The 16277-nt window shown below is 32.5% G+C and overlaps 3 protein-coding genes across 3 annotated transcripts; 1 reads left to right on the top strand and 2 right to left on the bottom strand.

Moving 5' to 3' along the window:
- Positions 1 to 45: 45 nt before the first annotated feature.
- LOC124544021 (ufm1-specific protease 2) lies at positions 46 to 4581 on the bottom strand. The gene is made up of 10 exons (XM_047122393.1): positions 4481 to 4581; positions 4043 to 4264; positions 3635 to 3862; positions 3214 to 3387; positions 3027 to 3126; positions 2487 to 2633; positions 2280 to 2402; positions 1538 to 1799; positions 1166 to 1419; positions 46 to 764 (listed from the first exon to the last, which is right to left on the bottom strand). Exons 1-10 carry the CDS (start codon positions 4517 to 4519, stop codon positions 553 to 555), a joined length of 1761 nt encoding a protein of 586 aa, XP_046978349.1. The 5' UTR covers positions 4520 to 4581; the 3' UTR covers positions 46 to 552.
- Positions 4582 to 5291: 710 nt separating this feature from the next.
- Positions 5292 to 7030, bottom strand: LOC124544139 (exosome complex component RRP43-like). Its single transcript, XM_047122594.1, has 5 exons — positions 6847 to 7030; positions 6598 to 6772; positions 6205 to 6499; positions 5723 to 5852; positions 5292 to 5520 (listed from the first exon to the last, which is right to left on the bottom strand). The coding sequence occupies exons 1-5, from the start codon at positions 6861 to 6863 to the stop codon at positions 5295 to 5297; spliced, it is 843 nt and encodes a 280-aa protein (XP_046978550.1). The 5' UTR covers positions 6864 to 7030; the 3' UTR covers positions 5292 to 5294.
- A 527-nt stretch (positions 7031 to 7557) lies between these two features.
- On the top strand, positions 7558 to 8938 carry LOC124544123 (60S ribosomal protein L31). Its single transcript, XM_047122572.1, has 3 exons — positions 7558 to 7708; positions 7846 to 8075; positions 8770 to 8938. The coding sequence occupies exons 2-3, from the start codon at positions 7852 to 7854 to the stop codon at positions 8918 to 8920; spliced, it is 375 nt and encodes a 124-aa protein (XP_046978528.1). The 5' UTR covers positions 7558 to 7708; positions 7846 to 7851; the 3' UTR covers positions 8921 to 8938.
- Positions 8939 to 16277: the final 7339 nt, after the last annotated feature.

Consider the following 16277-nt stretch of genomic DNA (forward strand, 5'->3'; position numbering starts at 1 on the left):
ATTTTGCATGCAAATAAGGCACATTAATAAGTAATAAACTTAAAATAAAAATAATAATTTTATTGGTACAAAATATATAACAATGTATTCAAGTTACAATTGCATAATAAGGTCAATAATAATAATAAAATGCATAAGCAGCTTCAATTATTACTGTTAAATATAATCAAGATTATTTTTACCTGTCATTCACGGTTACATAAAAATGTTTTTTTGATATCTCAAAAACAATAAAAAAGTAAAGTTTGTCAAGTATATTTATTAGGTAGATTCAAAGAAATACATCTGCAAAGTAACAAGCATTGAAATCAACGTACACAACCCAACCAGTCTTTCATAATGGTGTCTAAATGCAAATGTACTTCATAATTGCATATATTTGGAGAAACAAACAGGTTGAAAATATCTAGCATTTGACTAATATTAAACATTGATTTCGCAGATGCTATCACAAAAACGTCGTTCAAGCCCATTTTCCTAAAGTACCAATTTTAATAGTAAATGCGAGAGACAATCTACCTAAAAAACTACATATCTTACAAATGATAATTGTTATATAACAGGTTTAGTCTGTGGTAAGCACAAATTATAATGTGCAGTTTTGTTCCAAAAGTCTGAATTCTTCCATCCACACCAGCCTTTATTGACAATTACATTAATATCATCAGCACCAGTGTAGTGAGGATCTAATATAAGGTAACGAGTGTCATTTGTTACGGAATTGTACTCAACGCCAATAATTGTATGTGCTAATACACCACCACCTGTAAAAATATACTTAGTTGATTAATATGCTATGTGGAACATTTCTTACAACAATGTTTATAAATTATTTGGACAGACTGACTGATCAATGGATAGCTCAAACTACTACAGCATAATTTTGTAACATAGATAGGCTTAATTTACAAAGTATTAGGTATTGGAAATGTCAATTCTAAAATGCACAAATACAAAATGTTTGCTCATACAATATGATGATTGGGTTATACTAATCAAACCACCATTTAACTCAAAATTTTAAGTCAAGTGTGCAAATGGTGTTAGATTCCTACAAGGTAACAACTCAATATTTTGTAAATACTTATCTTATGCCCTAATTCTGATACTAACTTCTTATTGTCAGTAGTTAAACTGCACACATTTAATAAAAAAATCTACAAACCTATCATAATAGGACTTCCATGTTTCTGGAAATGGTGTACAAGTTCAGGAGTGTAATTTATCAACTCTGAACCTGTATTTGCAAATATAATTCTTGATTGTACACCCAAAAGAGTTTCCAAACAGAACATCACTTCTGTCGATCCTATCCATTGCTTAGAACCTAAAAACGAAGATGGCTTATCACCAATTTTAACAAGGCACTGTTGTATATCTCTGTGAGTTGGTATATTAACTGTTGTATACCCCTGAAACCTGAAACAAAATATGAATATTAATGCAATGCAGCCAACATGTCAGAAACATGACAATTTGTTATTGAAATAGTTTCTCAAACACGATTTAACTATAAGGTGAAGTGTTAAAAAAGTACCTAAACCATGAGAATATAGTTTGCATTGAGCGGTAAGCACAACCCCATCCATCATCATTGAAATTGTCTTGCATATAATGATGATATGTATATCTGCCGCGGACTAATGCTACTGTTGTGTCAGGTTTAACTGGTGGAGATGGTAGGGCCTCATGAGTATTTATAAGTTTTCCAAGATTATTGGAAAATGCATTTCCCCTTCGAAACATTGGTCTATCCAATGGTAAACATAACTGCTCGTGAAGTAGTCTTCGTTCTTTCTCTGAAAATTAGTATTATATAGTCAAAGTACAGGAATAATTAATAGCATTTCATTATTCTCTTATCTCACAAGGTATTGTCAGTTTCAAATGCGAATAGGACAGTATAGCATATTTTGCTAGAAAATAAGTTAAATGGATATATACAGTAAACTGTCACACTCATTTCTAGTAGTATGTTGTAAATAAAAGTGAAGCTCAAAATTACAAAAATAAGGAAAAGGCTACTCAAATTCTTCTACTACACCTTTTTTGCACACAATTTTTTTTTCAAGATAATCCTTAACTTTCAGATATTCCTGAAGCATATGTAATCTTATATATATATATATATAACCAGTGTTGTGAACATATCTTTTTCGGAAAAAAAGATAAAATAATCTTTTTTTCCGAAAAACCCGAAGGGGGTTATGAAATTACTTAATTATTAAGCATATTCTAGTTCTGTTATCCTAGTACAAAAAGTAAGTCAAAAATCTTACCCATACTCTCATCAGGTATGTCTTTCGGTACTACTCTTGTAACAAAATGTCCAAGTTCCTGAGGTAGAAAATGGAAAGTTTCAGGTAAACGTAGGCCAGCTCCATCACCAATGCCCTCTTGTCCTGAAAAAGATTCCAAATATAAAAATAACAAATTTATTTTATTTGGTAACCAATAAAATATATATGTATTTTTTTAATACAAACCTAACTGCTCCAGCAGTACAGTTTCAAGTAATTTGAGAGAGCGACAGGCAGCTTCTACTAATGCCGTGTATAGTTCAGAGAGCTTCGTACTTCTGTGAATCATTGCTAATGTATCTACTCTTAATGGCATGCTAATACAAAATGCAGCTGAAAATTGTAAAAATAAATTAAACTTAGTAAAAAATTTTTAAAGTCGAGATGGCCCAGTGGTTAGAACGCGTGCATCTTAACCGATGATTGCAGGTTCAAACCCAGGCAAGCACCGCTGATTCATGTGCTTAATTTGTCTTTATAATTCATCTCGTGCTCAGCGGTGAAGGAAAACATCGTGAGGAAACCTGCATGTAACAAATTTCATAGAAATTCTGCCACATGTGTATTCCACCAACCTGCATTGGAACAGCGTGGTGGAATATGTTCCAAACCTTCTCCTAAGGAGGCCTTTAGCCCAGCAGTGGGAATTTACAGGCTGTTGTTGTGTTGTTGTTGTTGTTAAAAAAAATTTCAATTTTATTAAAAAACGATTAATGGAGCACTTACGTTTTCTTTGTGTTGTCATCATCTTTACTGCAGTTTTAACAAGTTTCTCTGATAATATGTCCTTTGTAGCTTTCAATACTAGATTCACAGGCACTATTTCCTTAGAGTAAACATAATCAAGAACATCATTATTGAAGTATGATACACATTACAATGAATAATTAAAGCATATTAATAATATACTCACAACTTTATTCAAAGTGTGTTTCTTTTTCTTAGATGACTGTTCAGAACTTATTGAGTCAATGAATTCTCCAACATTTGTCTCTGTACTTGTACCAGTTACACCAACATCAGATGCTATTCCAAATAAATACACCGCAGTCCCATCTATTTGAAATGATACTTCTCCAGATGCTATCTAAAAGTACATTAAATAAAACTGAAGTTAGTGTTGTAATTTACTGAAGAATATTTTGGATGTCAAAAAACTTTGAACATAATTGGTAGTTTTGCTACCAAGAGTATCATGATTTCCTCAATAATTAGCTATAGCAATCTAGTAATATATAAGAAAATAAATAGTTTTTTTACATAATCTCTCCTGGGATTACATTATATACTTATCTTGATAATAAAACAAAATGCATAGAATCTTTCTTAATTACCTTTTTCCTTTTATTTTGCAAGATATTTTTTACTCCAGGCATTGTTGCTTCACAAGTTAATGGGAGAATAGTATTGAGACGCACATGAATAAATTGTTTCCACAACTCTTCAGTTGGAAGAACCTCATAGGTTGTCTCTTCAAATTTTTCATGGACTAGAAAGTGTGCTTTTATTTCCTTATCTTCATTTATTATAATAAAAAGCGGATTATCAGTTATATCTACATCCTAAAATAAAAAATTAAAAAATAAATTATTAAAAGCTATTTTTTTTATTTATTAATCCAAAAAAGCCTTGGCCCCTTTTATTTTCTATTCTATTCTTTTAGGTATTTTTTTCATTTAGATTTAAAAAAAGTTAGACATGTTTTAGTTGACACTTTCATAAATGTTATTATTATATCTAACCTGAAGTATCTCTTTAGACCTTGATTCGATGGAAAGTGATTTTGCAAATTTTACAACACCACATAATTCTATTTCAGCCGGCAAGGAGAGAAGAAGTTGTCTATAATTTTTTGTTTCACTCTCAAAAAATTCCAAGCTCATCCCAACCACAAGTAATGTGCCATCGTACATGAGACCAAAAAGACATCCTGTAGTCTCATTTGTATCGATTTTGGATAATCGCTGTAATCATATAACATTTTAATCATGTTTTTCACAGAAATTCGATTAAATGAAGTGATGGTGACGTATAAACTGAAACAATCCTTAGTAAATTTGAATAAAAAAAATTGTATATTTATTTTTACACACGTGTTAATAGTAAACGTTATTAATGGAAAAGATAAAGAGAGAAAGTAATGATGAATACACAAAATAACTATAAAATTAGTATTTTACCTCAAAAACATATTTTGATATTTTGAGACGTGGTGACATTTTTATGGAATGTTGCCTGCATTTATTTGTTATTTCACTTTTTTTCTCGCATGACAGTTGAGGCCTGAGTTGCAAGTGTTGTTATATAAAAGAATTTATATTTTAAGGATGTGTATAAGGTCAATAAGGCGATACATTTAATATTAAAACTCATGATTACATAAAAATTGTCATATTATTATATTGCGTTCTTATAACAATATACCCGCATTATAATTAATATTTTTGTATTAAGAGTATTGCTAAAAATGAAAAGATTCTGTAGAACAACAGTAAATGTACAGGGGTATATTTCTGTCAGGGGCTTTTTTAGACGAAATTAAATTAGACGGCATATTCTATTCATTTAAAATCAAAAACAAGTAGACAAGATTGAAAAGTTCATTGGAAACGCCATTGATAATAAATATAAACTGTACTGGCATAAATCTACATATAGTAGTGTAAAAATTGTCGGCAAATTCATCGGCTGAGCGGTGGGTGCTTCAAAAAAGAAAGTAGAACGCGTAAAAAAATTAAACTATAAAATTAGAAATACACTCGAAACTTGGCTTAAACGTTATTTGGCTTAAAACACTCAATTATAGGTATATGTTATTATTCGAAATAGTACATTGGAGACATTTTAAAAACATTTTATTTAATTTTGTGCAAAACCTACCTATACCAAATACATTTTTATCATATTATGTACTTTCATATTTTCATGCGTCCATAGTATGCTACATGATCGCTGAAAACTACAAAGGTAATCAAAGAACACAGGTTTTGTACATCATTTTATTTCATTTTTTAAACATGTCTCAATAACTTTACCAACAAGTTTACTTCTCTCTTTTGCTATTGCTAATGTTTTTTTCTCAGCTTCAGTTGAAAGATTACTGCCACCAAACTTTTGAATTCCACAAAACTGTTCATCATTACAACAAATTATTAAATTTGCTCCAACACCACCACACATTTCTTCTTCATCTGCTGAAGGATCAATCAATACTATACTCCTTAAAATAAAATTTAATTAATATTATAAAATTCTTATTTAAAATCAAACAACTAAATGACTCAAATTCCTTATAAATATTAGCCGATTTTAAAAATATATGGACCCAATAGGGGTAAGTGTAAGTTATTAATATAATTAATTAATTTTATGACTATATACTATATATATGTATACTACTATTATAAATAAATATAGATTACCTTGGGGATTGCTGATAAACTGCAAAACTTGTTGCAATAGGCAGGCCAGTAATATTTAGGGGTGTCCTAACACTTGTATCTACTACAATTTCCTCAGTTTCAATATCATAATTCACCTTTGGTAATGTCACTGTAATGAAATAAAATGCATAACGCAACATATTGTATAAAAACATATAAGACATTTGAATTAAAAATAAAAATTAATTAAAAATATAAGACTTTGTCATAGCTTTGTTATTTTTACTTAAACAACATCATTGAAATATGCATCAGATAAAGATGTAGGTTTTTATTAGTGATTCAATAGAAAGGTTTTAATGTGATGTAACTGCAAACAAACCATAATTTGAACCTTGTTTCCATAGATTAATATGTAATAAAAAAAAAGAGAACCAAAGATGTTGTCATTTAATATTTTCTTAGTTGTTAAATGACAACTTTACTTTATTTAAACTTTCAAATATTCAAAACATACTTACATGATTTTAAGCTTGTCATTAATGTTATCATACAAGCATCCACTATACTTCCATCATTATCTAAGCAGACCATATCGCAATATACTACCCAGGCTAATTTGTCAGGCACAATACATAAATCTTTTAAATTAACAGATTTTGAGTTTACACATATATCAGAAACTATATTGCTAACAACTTGAGCATGGTCTGAAGGTGGGCCTGGCCGGAATTTAGAAGAACACAGTGGTAGAAGTTCTACATTGGTAACGAAAAAACCTAATTCGGGCTCCTCTGCTCTAGGTTTCGCTAATTCCTGAAAAATAATTGTATCAATACAATGAAATGTTATAAACTTTAAATATAATAGTGCAAATATATATTCCATTATATGGAAAACAAACAATTACTTACCAATTTTATGCCACAAACAACAGTAGTATTTCCACATTTTACAACAGCCGAGGCATCGGCCGATTTTATTGCGTTAACATTGAGCTTTATGTCACGTTGATCATCAAATTTTCTGCCGTCAGGTCGTACATTGCGATTAATATAATCATTAAAGTACTTTACTGGATGAATAAGTCTGGAAGTTTAAAAGTTTTAAGTTCGAAGTTTTTGATTGAAACATGTTATTATTATGACAAATGTATCGCTAACTTGTATACTTCGGCCATATTATTGATAAATTAGGAAGGGTGTATAAAAGGCATTAGATTTAATAAACTTAAGGTATTAACTATAAAACGGCTTATATTATTTGATTTTTGATCAAATCTAACAAAAACAATTTAATGTAAATGGTAAACTCAAATGTTTTAGGTTACTTTTAACAGTTTCAACTGACACTTTTTTTTTTTATTTATTTTGCAAAGAGTGTGAGCTATACAGTCACTACCTATACGGTCCTGGGTCTGTCATCAGTCTTTCAAGTAATTTTCAACGTATATTTATATTCAGTTTTCACAGGAGACAGTTTTTATTTTTGACAAACTAGTTTTATTAGTATTTTTATTAAATTTTGTAGATGATAAAGACATATTTATTTTCAAGCATTTTTGGCACATCAGTCACAAGAAGTTAACTTTTAAAATTATTTATAATGAAACACCATTATCAAGATGCTATCCAAATTTGTTCTTATTTATTGTTCCTCACAAGAAATTATATGTAGCAATAAAATTTATTCTATACACTCCAACTAATGCATATAAATTTATTTAACTTATTTTGAGTGCCAAAAATACGCAAATTTAATTATATTTAACAGGTACTCGGTTCAGCAATGATTTTTATAATTTCAGGGTGTCTCATACATATTTTTTTCATTAAATATATTATTAAATACATTATGATTTTTTTCAGTTATTAAAAAATATATAAATGTAATTAAATTATATTTTCATGGCTCAACAACAGTTTACTATAGACGCTAAAAAATTGGACATTTTCTAATGTGACAGATGACAGCCCATAACTGACAATTGACAACTCTTTTTTGATTCGGCGATTGTAAGCTGAGGTGTGTTTTTGAAATATAATCTTAAAAAATCAATCCCAATATTGTATGATTATAAGATTTTTCATGAAATTTAAGAATTTTAGTGGAAAGGAAGTGTAATGACAAGTTTATTTTGGTTCTTTGATTTATAATTACAGATCACAATGGCTAAACCAAAAGGAGAGAGAAAAGGTAAATCTGCGATCAATGAAGTTGTGACTCGTGAATATACTGTTAACCTACACAAACGGCTTCATGGAGTTGGTTTTAAGAAACGCGCCCCACGAGCGATAAAGGAAATTCGCAAGTTTGCCGAAAAACAAATGGGTACCCCTGACGTCCGTGTTGATACCAGACTAAACAAATATCTTTGGTCAAAGGGAGTCAGGTAATTATTTTATTCATCTTTCAAAGGTAGAATAATCCATAGCTTTTAATTTAAGTGAATTATCGTGGTTATAAAAAAAGTTTTATTGTTTAGGTTAGGTAAAGTAATATATATTTTTAATGTGTTATTTCAATTTTTTCTATTAAACTAAACTTTTAATTACTTATCAAGTTATGAATTTATAATATGAAATTATTTGTCCAACAAGATTGTAATGAAATAAAATTGTTTTGTTTGTGAGCTGATGATATGTGAACATAGGTTTGTTGAGTTTTTACTGTTATTGGCTTACTGAGAGAATATTTATCCTGAAACTCCAAGTTGCTTAATGCACACATATTTATTTATATTTTCTTATATACTTTACATTTCTGAAGTAAATATACAGGGAATGTTTTTAAATTTGCTATATATGTATTAATTTAACCTTATTTTATTTTCCCCATATATGAATTAGTTGTGTGTGATGAAAATCCTTCTTTCTACATTCATTGATGTTTTTTTGTGACTAATCACTTACATTAAAAATTAATGTTGTCGGGATATTTTAACCTAATAGTTGTTATAAATTTTAACTTGTTTGGATATTATTAGATTATTATTTTAAGTTTTATCATATTTATGTGTTTGTTACTCTGGTCTAAGATGTAGATTGAAAATAATTGTTATTGATAGTTTTGTTTGTTTGTTACAGAAACGTTCCTTTCCGAGTTCGTGTAAGGCTCTCACGCAGACGTAATGATGATGAAGACTCTGCACACAAGTTATTCACACTTGTTACATATGTGCCTGTAGCATCGATCAAGGGTTTACAAACTGAGAATGTTGATGCTAGCCAAGAATAAACATTTAAGTTAAGCTGATACTATGTTTTATTTACTGTATATGACAAATCTTTCTTAATATTCTTAATTATTTAGTAGCAGCCTTAATTCATTTAAATATATATAATATTTATTAAATAATATAGATAATTTCACTATGCCCTGTTGTCACTTCTAAGCCACTCACACTCTAAGCCATTCAACTAAGAACCGCAACATATTTTATTCTTAGTTAGTTTTGTTATGATTTGGGGTTATGTCAGTATATCACATGTGTGCATAAACATATGTTTTTCTAAAAATAGTATTTGTATATATTAATATTTATTCTTTGTGGTTTTAGGTCTGTCCACTGCTTATGATTTAATTTATGAATGTGTTAAATCTTTTTCTGAGATTTTAGAAGTGTATATAAAATACCCTTTGCTTTATCCCTTTTGAGAGTCAAATTAAACTACCTTATAATATTTATTAATTTGAAACACTAGCAGCGTATTAACAAAAACAAAATAATCATATTATATTTACTACACTATTGCTGCAGTGATACATATAACTACTATATGTTTTTACAACATTATTAAATTAAAATAATGAAGTAATATACTGGTAAATTAAATATTAAAATCATAAAGTAGCATAACCATGAAACAATAGAAGAGCTAATTGTATACTAAAAAAACATCAATTCTACTCTCTAAAAATAATTAGATAACATAATCAAAACAGATATTACAATGCTATTCACTTACAGCAGTTATTAGTGATTTCTTAGAGTTATGTTTTTATGACAATCATATTTATTTTTAACTAGCTGTGCCCGCGACTTGGTACGCCTTTGAATATAACAAAAAAAAAAGATTTTTGTAGCCTAAGTTAATCCCTATTATATCAGTTATCTGCCAGAGAAAGTCCCGTCGAAATCGGTTCAGCCGTTCCAGAGATGAGCCAGAACAAACAGAAATACAGACAGACCAACAAAAATTGTAAAAAAAATGATATTTTGGTATATGTACCGTGTATAAATACATATGCATTGAGTAAAAAAGGGCTATTTGAATATTACAAACAGACACTCCAATTTTATTATATGTGTAGATAGCATAATCAATTCTGGCTTTGGATAATGTTATGTAGAAAGAAAATCCAATTTGTTTGTAACAATGAGAAAGTATAATTTAAACTACAAATATATATATAAAGGTAGACAATAATAAATTGATTATATTATTAATTTCAAATAACGCCACAAAATAAATAATATTTGCTAGTTTGAATAATGTAGTACTTCCTGTCAAGGCCGTAGCCAGGATTTCATTTCGGGGGGTTCGAGCTCCAGAAATAAGAAACAACAGGTTTTATTTTCAAATAAGCATAACTAGATTAAATTTTACATAATTTATATAAATTTATTTAAAAGGCCACTGACGACTTATTAAGTGTGATAGGTGGCAAATGAGCAGGAGGCTCATCTAATGAAAAGCCCGCCCGAAGAATTACCACCGCCCATGGACATCTGCAACGACGAGGGCTTGTAGGTGACGTTGCCGGCTTGTATGGAGGAGTACTCTCTTTTTTTAGGGTTCAGAAATCGTATCGGTTCAGAAAAACCGCTGGCGAGAGCTGGTTCCACAGAGTGGTTGCGCGAGGTAGAAAATGTCTTAAAAATTGCGATTTTCGGACATCAAGGTGGTGCGGGTGAAACTTTAAATTTTGACAAGATGTCCGAAGATGAAATTCAGCAGCCGGGATTAATCCGAACAATTACTCGGAATATTCCCCGTAAAAAAATCGGTGGAAGATGCAGATTGATCTAACAGCGATACGCAAAACCAAAGGATCAAGCAGGTCGGAAAATGCTTGATCGTCGACAATTCGAGCTGCTCTGCGTTGCACACCCAGCTTTTTTGATGCTAATTTGGCTTTGCGTTCCAATAGACGGCGGAACTGAACGAGGCTCGTAATATCCACGCCAAGTAGTCCGGTACTAGTTGTGACGGCTATCGGAATGTTCTGAAATCGTGGAGATATGACAAATGATAATTTTAAGCGGTTAACGCACAAAGTATAAATGAAGATTCGATTTCAGACACGAGTTATTCTGCGGTTTTCTTCGACGTTTCCCGAGAAATATTAGCACGGCCGATGTATGAGGTGTCTACGCTACTGTAGTCTGCATAGCAGTAAATGTTACTGGTTTGCAACAAGTCATTGATATGGAGAAGAAACAGAGTGGGGGATAGAACGAAAATTTTATATCAGAGCATGCACCACAGATAACTACTTTTATTCCTTTATCTGCCAAATAGCTGGTGATCCAATTGCATAATTTCCTATAGCAGCTCGTAGGAAGGGAGCTTCGAAAGAAGCGCTTTGCACCATACGCGAACGAAGGCCTTCGCTATGTCCAAACTGGCTACCAATGCCTCCCCCTTGCTCTCAACTACTTCCGCTCATCTATGAGTAAGGTAAACTAGAAGATCACCGACAGAATCCTTACCGGCGGTCGTTGATCAGCTCGTATTCCACCAAGGATGTGACGGCTTCAGGCCTATTATTGGATGGGTCTGAGCTGTTGTTGGTCCTTATAAGAGCCGAGATGACCCAGTGGTTAGAACGCGTGCATCTTAACCGATGACTTGGGGTTCAAATTATCTATACATACATATAATCTCGTGCTCGAAGGTGCTTCCTGCACATCGTTAGGAAACCAACCTGTGTTTAATTTTATAGAGATTCTGACACATGTGTATTCCACCAACTCGCATTGGAACAGCGTGGTGGAATATGTTCCGAACCTTTTCCTCATAGGGAACGGAGGCCTTAGCGCAGCAATGGGAAATTTACAGGCTGTTGTTGTTGTTGAGCGGTTGCCCTTTTTAGGGATCGGATGCACCAAAGCAGTCTTCGTCAACAATTTACTTTAAATTTGTTTGCGTTTTTGATTTTTTTGTAGTATTACTCTAAGCTGCCAGTAACTTTTACACTATTTTTATATAAGATTAGCTTGATTTTTGTCCAAGCTATCCAATCCCTAAGAATAGCGATCCGTCATGTGAATGCGTCATGTATTTTAGTGTGTTTTAACATTTCTACCTGTACCTGAGATGGAGGCCATGGCAATATTTTGCTTTTACTTAACGAACTAGAAGCTTTCTTACAAGTCTATTGGCAGTCGAATGTATTTTTAGTAATTAGAAGTTTTTTTGCCAGTAATTGCTGATAAAACCATTTTTAAAATGTATTTAGTAAAACGAACATTATAAGACAGATTGATAAAACTGATAACGGTTACCATTAAATGTACTAGATACTAATGCCATAACATTAGCAACATTAAATTTATTTAGTTTTTTTCAATTTCTCTATAAAATTAATGCAACTTGCATTTTATTGAAACATTAGTTGAAACACACATTAAAATTTAATAAAAATATCAGTAGAAGGAAGAGGTGTGTGCTGGTAGGCGGCAGCCGCGATCCTTATTCGCCCAGGTTGTAGCAAACCGGTGCGGTGGTGGAACAGGCGATACGGCACGGTTTTCAAGCCACGGGTAGTTACGATCGCTGCCGCATCTATGACGTAGTGATTCTTTGGCCAAAAAAGCCAGAATCGACAGAGAGTATTTTAGGAGGAGGAGGGTGCTGGAGGGTTATTTTTATATGGAAAATAAACAAGTACAAAAAAATAAAACAACATTTTGTTTCATTCATCAATAAATATAAGAAAACAATATGAAATAAAAACATGAAATGAAACAATATTTAAAAAAATATCTAAATTTAAAGTACATTTGCTATCGTATTTTTTCGTGCTCCCTTCGTGTGTTCTTTAAATACTACTTATTTTCTCGTATTATCCGGACAGATTCTACCGCAAACACATTGTTGGAAAAATGTTAAATGCCTCAATTACTCACCGTTTCTGCACGTGGAAACTACTTCCCTAGTAACGATTAATGCTACGAACAGAAGCTATCCTCATCCCACCGATTACGTTCTGCCTCGAGGTGCTAAGTCATAGACGATCTCTAAGGACGGACTTGGAGTCAAAATGTCAAATTTAAAGGTTAACCTTAATATTTTAGAGTTCTCGTAACATCGTAACACCGTATTGCTACAGGATGCGTGGTCTCAACATGCTGAAGTACCAACAATAGTGGTTTGAATTCTTCTCATATCCTCCTCGGTGCATGTATATTAAATATTAAGATAGATTTCCTGGCAGATGTTGAAAGTGCCCAGAACTTTTAGGATCGAATTCAGTTGGTAATTGCCGCAGCGTGAAAGATAGTTCTTTGCATTTCTAAGGGTAATAAGCTGACTTACAAGATGTCACGTGCCTGGGATAAAGCGACGTAAGATATTAAAAAATATCTGTGCGTGATCTTTGTGAAAGAGATGGACAGGCCACTGCCGAGAGCTGCTGAACAATAAGCAGACGATCAGACGCCAGATTGAAAGCGATAGGACCTAAGGACATACCGATCAAGGCGGGGGAATCGTTTGGCTTACTACTGCTCTCATTAACTGCATCTTTAACATTGGAGGCATCTCTAACCAGTGGTGGTTTAATTAAATTCAAGGCATAGGGCAAAGTTTGGGATTGCGGTAGTTAAAAAGGAATCAAGGTCACGTGTCACGAAACCTCGTCTTCGAACGATAGAGTGATCGACCCCAGGCTTCGCTGAGATTGTAGTCTTTAGGTCTCAATTTGGATTCCAGTAGAGTCATTTTTTCCTTAGAACTTTAGTCGAAGGAATAGGAGGAGAGGAGAGGAGGAGACTTTAGGAGAGTTCTACATTTGGTATATTTAGCGATGCAGAAGGGTTTTGATAGTGTTCCTTGTCAAAGCATCTGGTGGACGTTGCGTTTCAAAGGCGTGTCTGAGCTTATATATTTGTTCTGCTTCCGTGGTTAGAACCGTTCTCGGTGATGATGGGCATTTCCCGATCAATGTAGGACCCCTACAGGGGCTCGGTTCGTCGTACGTTCTTATTTAAGGTAGTTCTTGAAACATCCCGAAACCAAGACAACACTCTTGACATGCATTCAGGACAAACCTCCATCCTGATAATGTATTCCGATGAGCGTTCGTTGATGAAAGCCAACTGGAGCTGGAGCGTGGAAGAGTACGCTTGTGAACGGCGATTTCCAACTAAATGTGGTGAAGACCGTATATATGCCTTGCCTTGGGAGACGGAGCTTTAGCATCATCCAAATAGGGCTTGAATTGGATTGGTTCTGCGCGAGTCCGGGAAGTCATAGTCTGTAAATGCAGAATAGATGACAGAAGAGTTAAGAAACTTATACAGGATGACGATGAAGACCGTGAAAAATGAAATAAGCTTAGTCGGAAGACAGACCCTGCCAACAACTGAGATTAATAAATGCCACATAGAAGTTGTTAAGGATAACGTTTAAAAGTGTAAAAATTAAATTTATGTACAATTTTGTATTGGGTCAGAATAAATCAGTGTTTATCATTGGAAAATATGCAAATCGCTTTTAATTGGATTCCATCAGGACAAAGGAATATAAATGTTGCCCGTCACCTGTCAACATTGATAGTAATTTTTTTGCATTTTAAACCACAGCACATTATAACTACTAGATTCAAGATAAAATTACACGTATAAAAATCCCTTGCCTTGATTATGATAAATTAAAAAGAGAAGAGAAAATTAAATCTAATACTAAGTATTTTTGGTCGTATATAAAAAGAAAGAAAAACAACAAAGCTAGTACTTATCCAGCAACTATGAGGCGAAATGAAGTTATAGCGAGTGATGGCCCAAGTATTTGTGATTTATTTGCATCACAATTCTCATCAGTTTATGAAGAAAATAAAGTACCTTCCCATAATATTGATTATATTCTTAAAACCTTGGACAGTAGAATCAATAGCAGTTTAGCGCTAATTCAATTGAAAGAATCCGACGTTCTAGAAAAATTAAAGTGTTTGGATAGCAATAAAGGTTCTGGACCTGATAACATTCCCCCAATTTACATAGTAAAATGCTCATCAAATCTTGCTCTGCCCCTCACAATTATATTCAACACTTCGCTACGATTGGGGATATTTCCTTCGAAATGGAAGACTGCAAAAGTAGTTCCCATTTTCAAAAGTGGTGAGAAAAATAATGTGAAAAACTACAGGCCCATTTCAATTCTCTCGATATTTGGAAAAGTGTTTGAGTCATTAATTTACCCATATATTTACAACCATGTTAGATGCTTGTTCAGTAATCATCAGTATGGCTTTGTTGCTGGACGGTCTACATGTACGAACTTAGTAAATTTCTCAGAAATTTTATTTGAATCTGTCGATAGAAATAAAAGAGTAGATGTTATTTATACTGACCTAAGTAAGGCTTTTGACATTGTGCCATTTTCTGCTCTTATTTTAAAACTGTCCGTTTGTGGTCTCACAGGGTCACTGTTAGGATTACTTGAGTCTTATCTTACTAGCAGACATTTTTATGTTGTTGCCAGCGGTTTTCAATCTAGTAAACGCAAAGTAATATTTGGAGTTCCACAGGGCTCACACTAGGCCCGTTATTATTCAATATATTCATAAACGACCTAACTAGTTCTCTTAAATATTCTACCCCATATTTGTACGCTGATGATGTAAAACTTCTTAAAGTCATTGGGAATTCAAATGATACAATCCTTTTACAAGATGATTTAACACAATTGTACAACTGGTGTCAAAATAATGGTATGAAACTCAACCCAGATAAATGTTCATGGATATCTTTCACTAGAAATTATAATGAGATTAGTACGCATTATAATATAGCTGGCAATCATATCAAATCCGTGGATACGATTAGGGATCTTGGGGTGATCTTTGATAAAAAATTAACTTTTATATCACATATGGACAACATAATTAGCAGGGCATCTAAAATGTTGGGTTTCGTTATCAGAAACGGTAAACTGTTTCGAAATCCAAAAACTAAGATCATATTGTTCAACAGTTTTGTCAGGAGCATTTTGGAATATGCAAGTGTTGTTTGGAGGCCACATTACGCAACTCACAGTTTAAGACTAGAGAGAATTCAAAAACGTTTTCTTTACCATCTTACATTTTCTTTAGGTAAAGCCAAATTACTTCCTACCTACAATGACAGACTAAAATACTTCAAAATTATTTCCTTAAGTCAACGGCGTGACATGCTAGATTTAACGTTTTTATACAAATCTCTAAATAGTTTATATGATAATTCTTTTCTAGTTTCTAGAATAAATTTAAATGTTCCTGCTAGATACCCACGAAAACCGATAGCGCCATTAGTAAGACCTTTTCGTAAAACCGTCTTAGGAAGTAACTCACCTGTGGCACGTTTTTGTAAAATCTTAAACGAGCACAG

Source organism: Vanessa cardui, chromosome 4 (genome assembly GCF_905220365.1).
Source record: "Vanessa cardui chromosome 4, ilVanCard2.1, whole genome shotgun sequence".
Taxonomy (NCBI): domain Eukaryota; kingdom Metazoa; phylum Arthropoda; class Insecta; order Lepidoptera; family Nymphalidae; genus Vanessa; species Vanessa cardui.

Bases quoted from the DNA above. Each gene is read 5' to 3' on its own strand.
- LOC124544021 (XM_047122393.1), bottom strand. From the start codon at position 4,519: ATGTCACCACGTCTCAAAATATCAAAATATGTTTTTGAG. The intron at 3,388-3,634 runs GTAATTAAGAAA...ATGTACTTTTAG, and splicing joins TGCAAAATAAAAGGAAAAAG to ATAGCATCTGGAGAAGTATC. The intron at 765-1,165 runs GTTTGTAGATTT...ATATTTTTACAG, and splicing joins TGGAAGTCCTATTATGATAG to GTGGTGGTGTATTAGCACAT.
- LOC124544139 (XM_047122594.1), bottom strand. The intron at 6,500-6,597 runs GTAAGTAATTGT...ATTATTTTTCAG, and splicing joins TTGTTTGTGGCATAAAATTG to GAATTAGCGAAACCTAGAGC. The intron at 5,521-5,722 runs GTAATCTATATT...TTTTATTTTAAG, and splicing joins GTTTATCAGCAATCCCCAAG to GAGTATAGTATTGATTGATC.
- LOC124544123 (XM_047122572.1), top strand. From the start codon at position 7,852: ATGGCTAAACCAAAAGGAGAGAGAAAAGGTAAATCTGCGATCAATGAA. The intron at 8,076-8,769 runs GTAATTATTTTA...TGTTTGTTACAG, and splicing joins CTTTGGTCAAAGGGAGTCAG to AAACGTTCCTTTCCGAGTTC.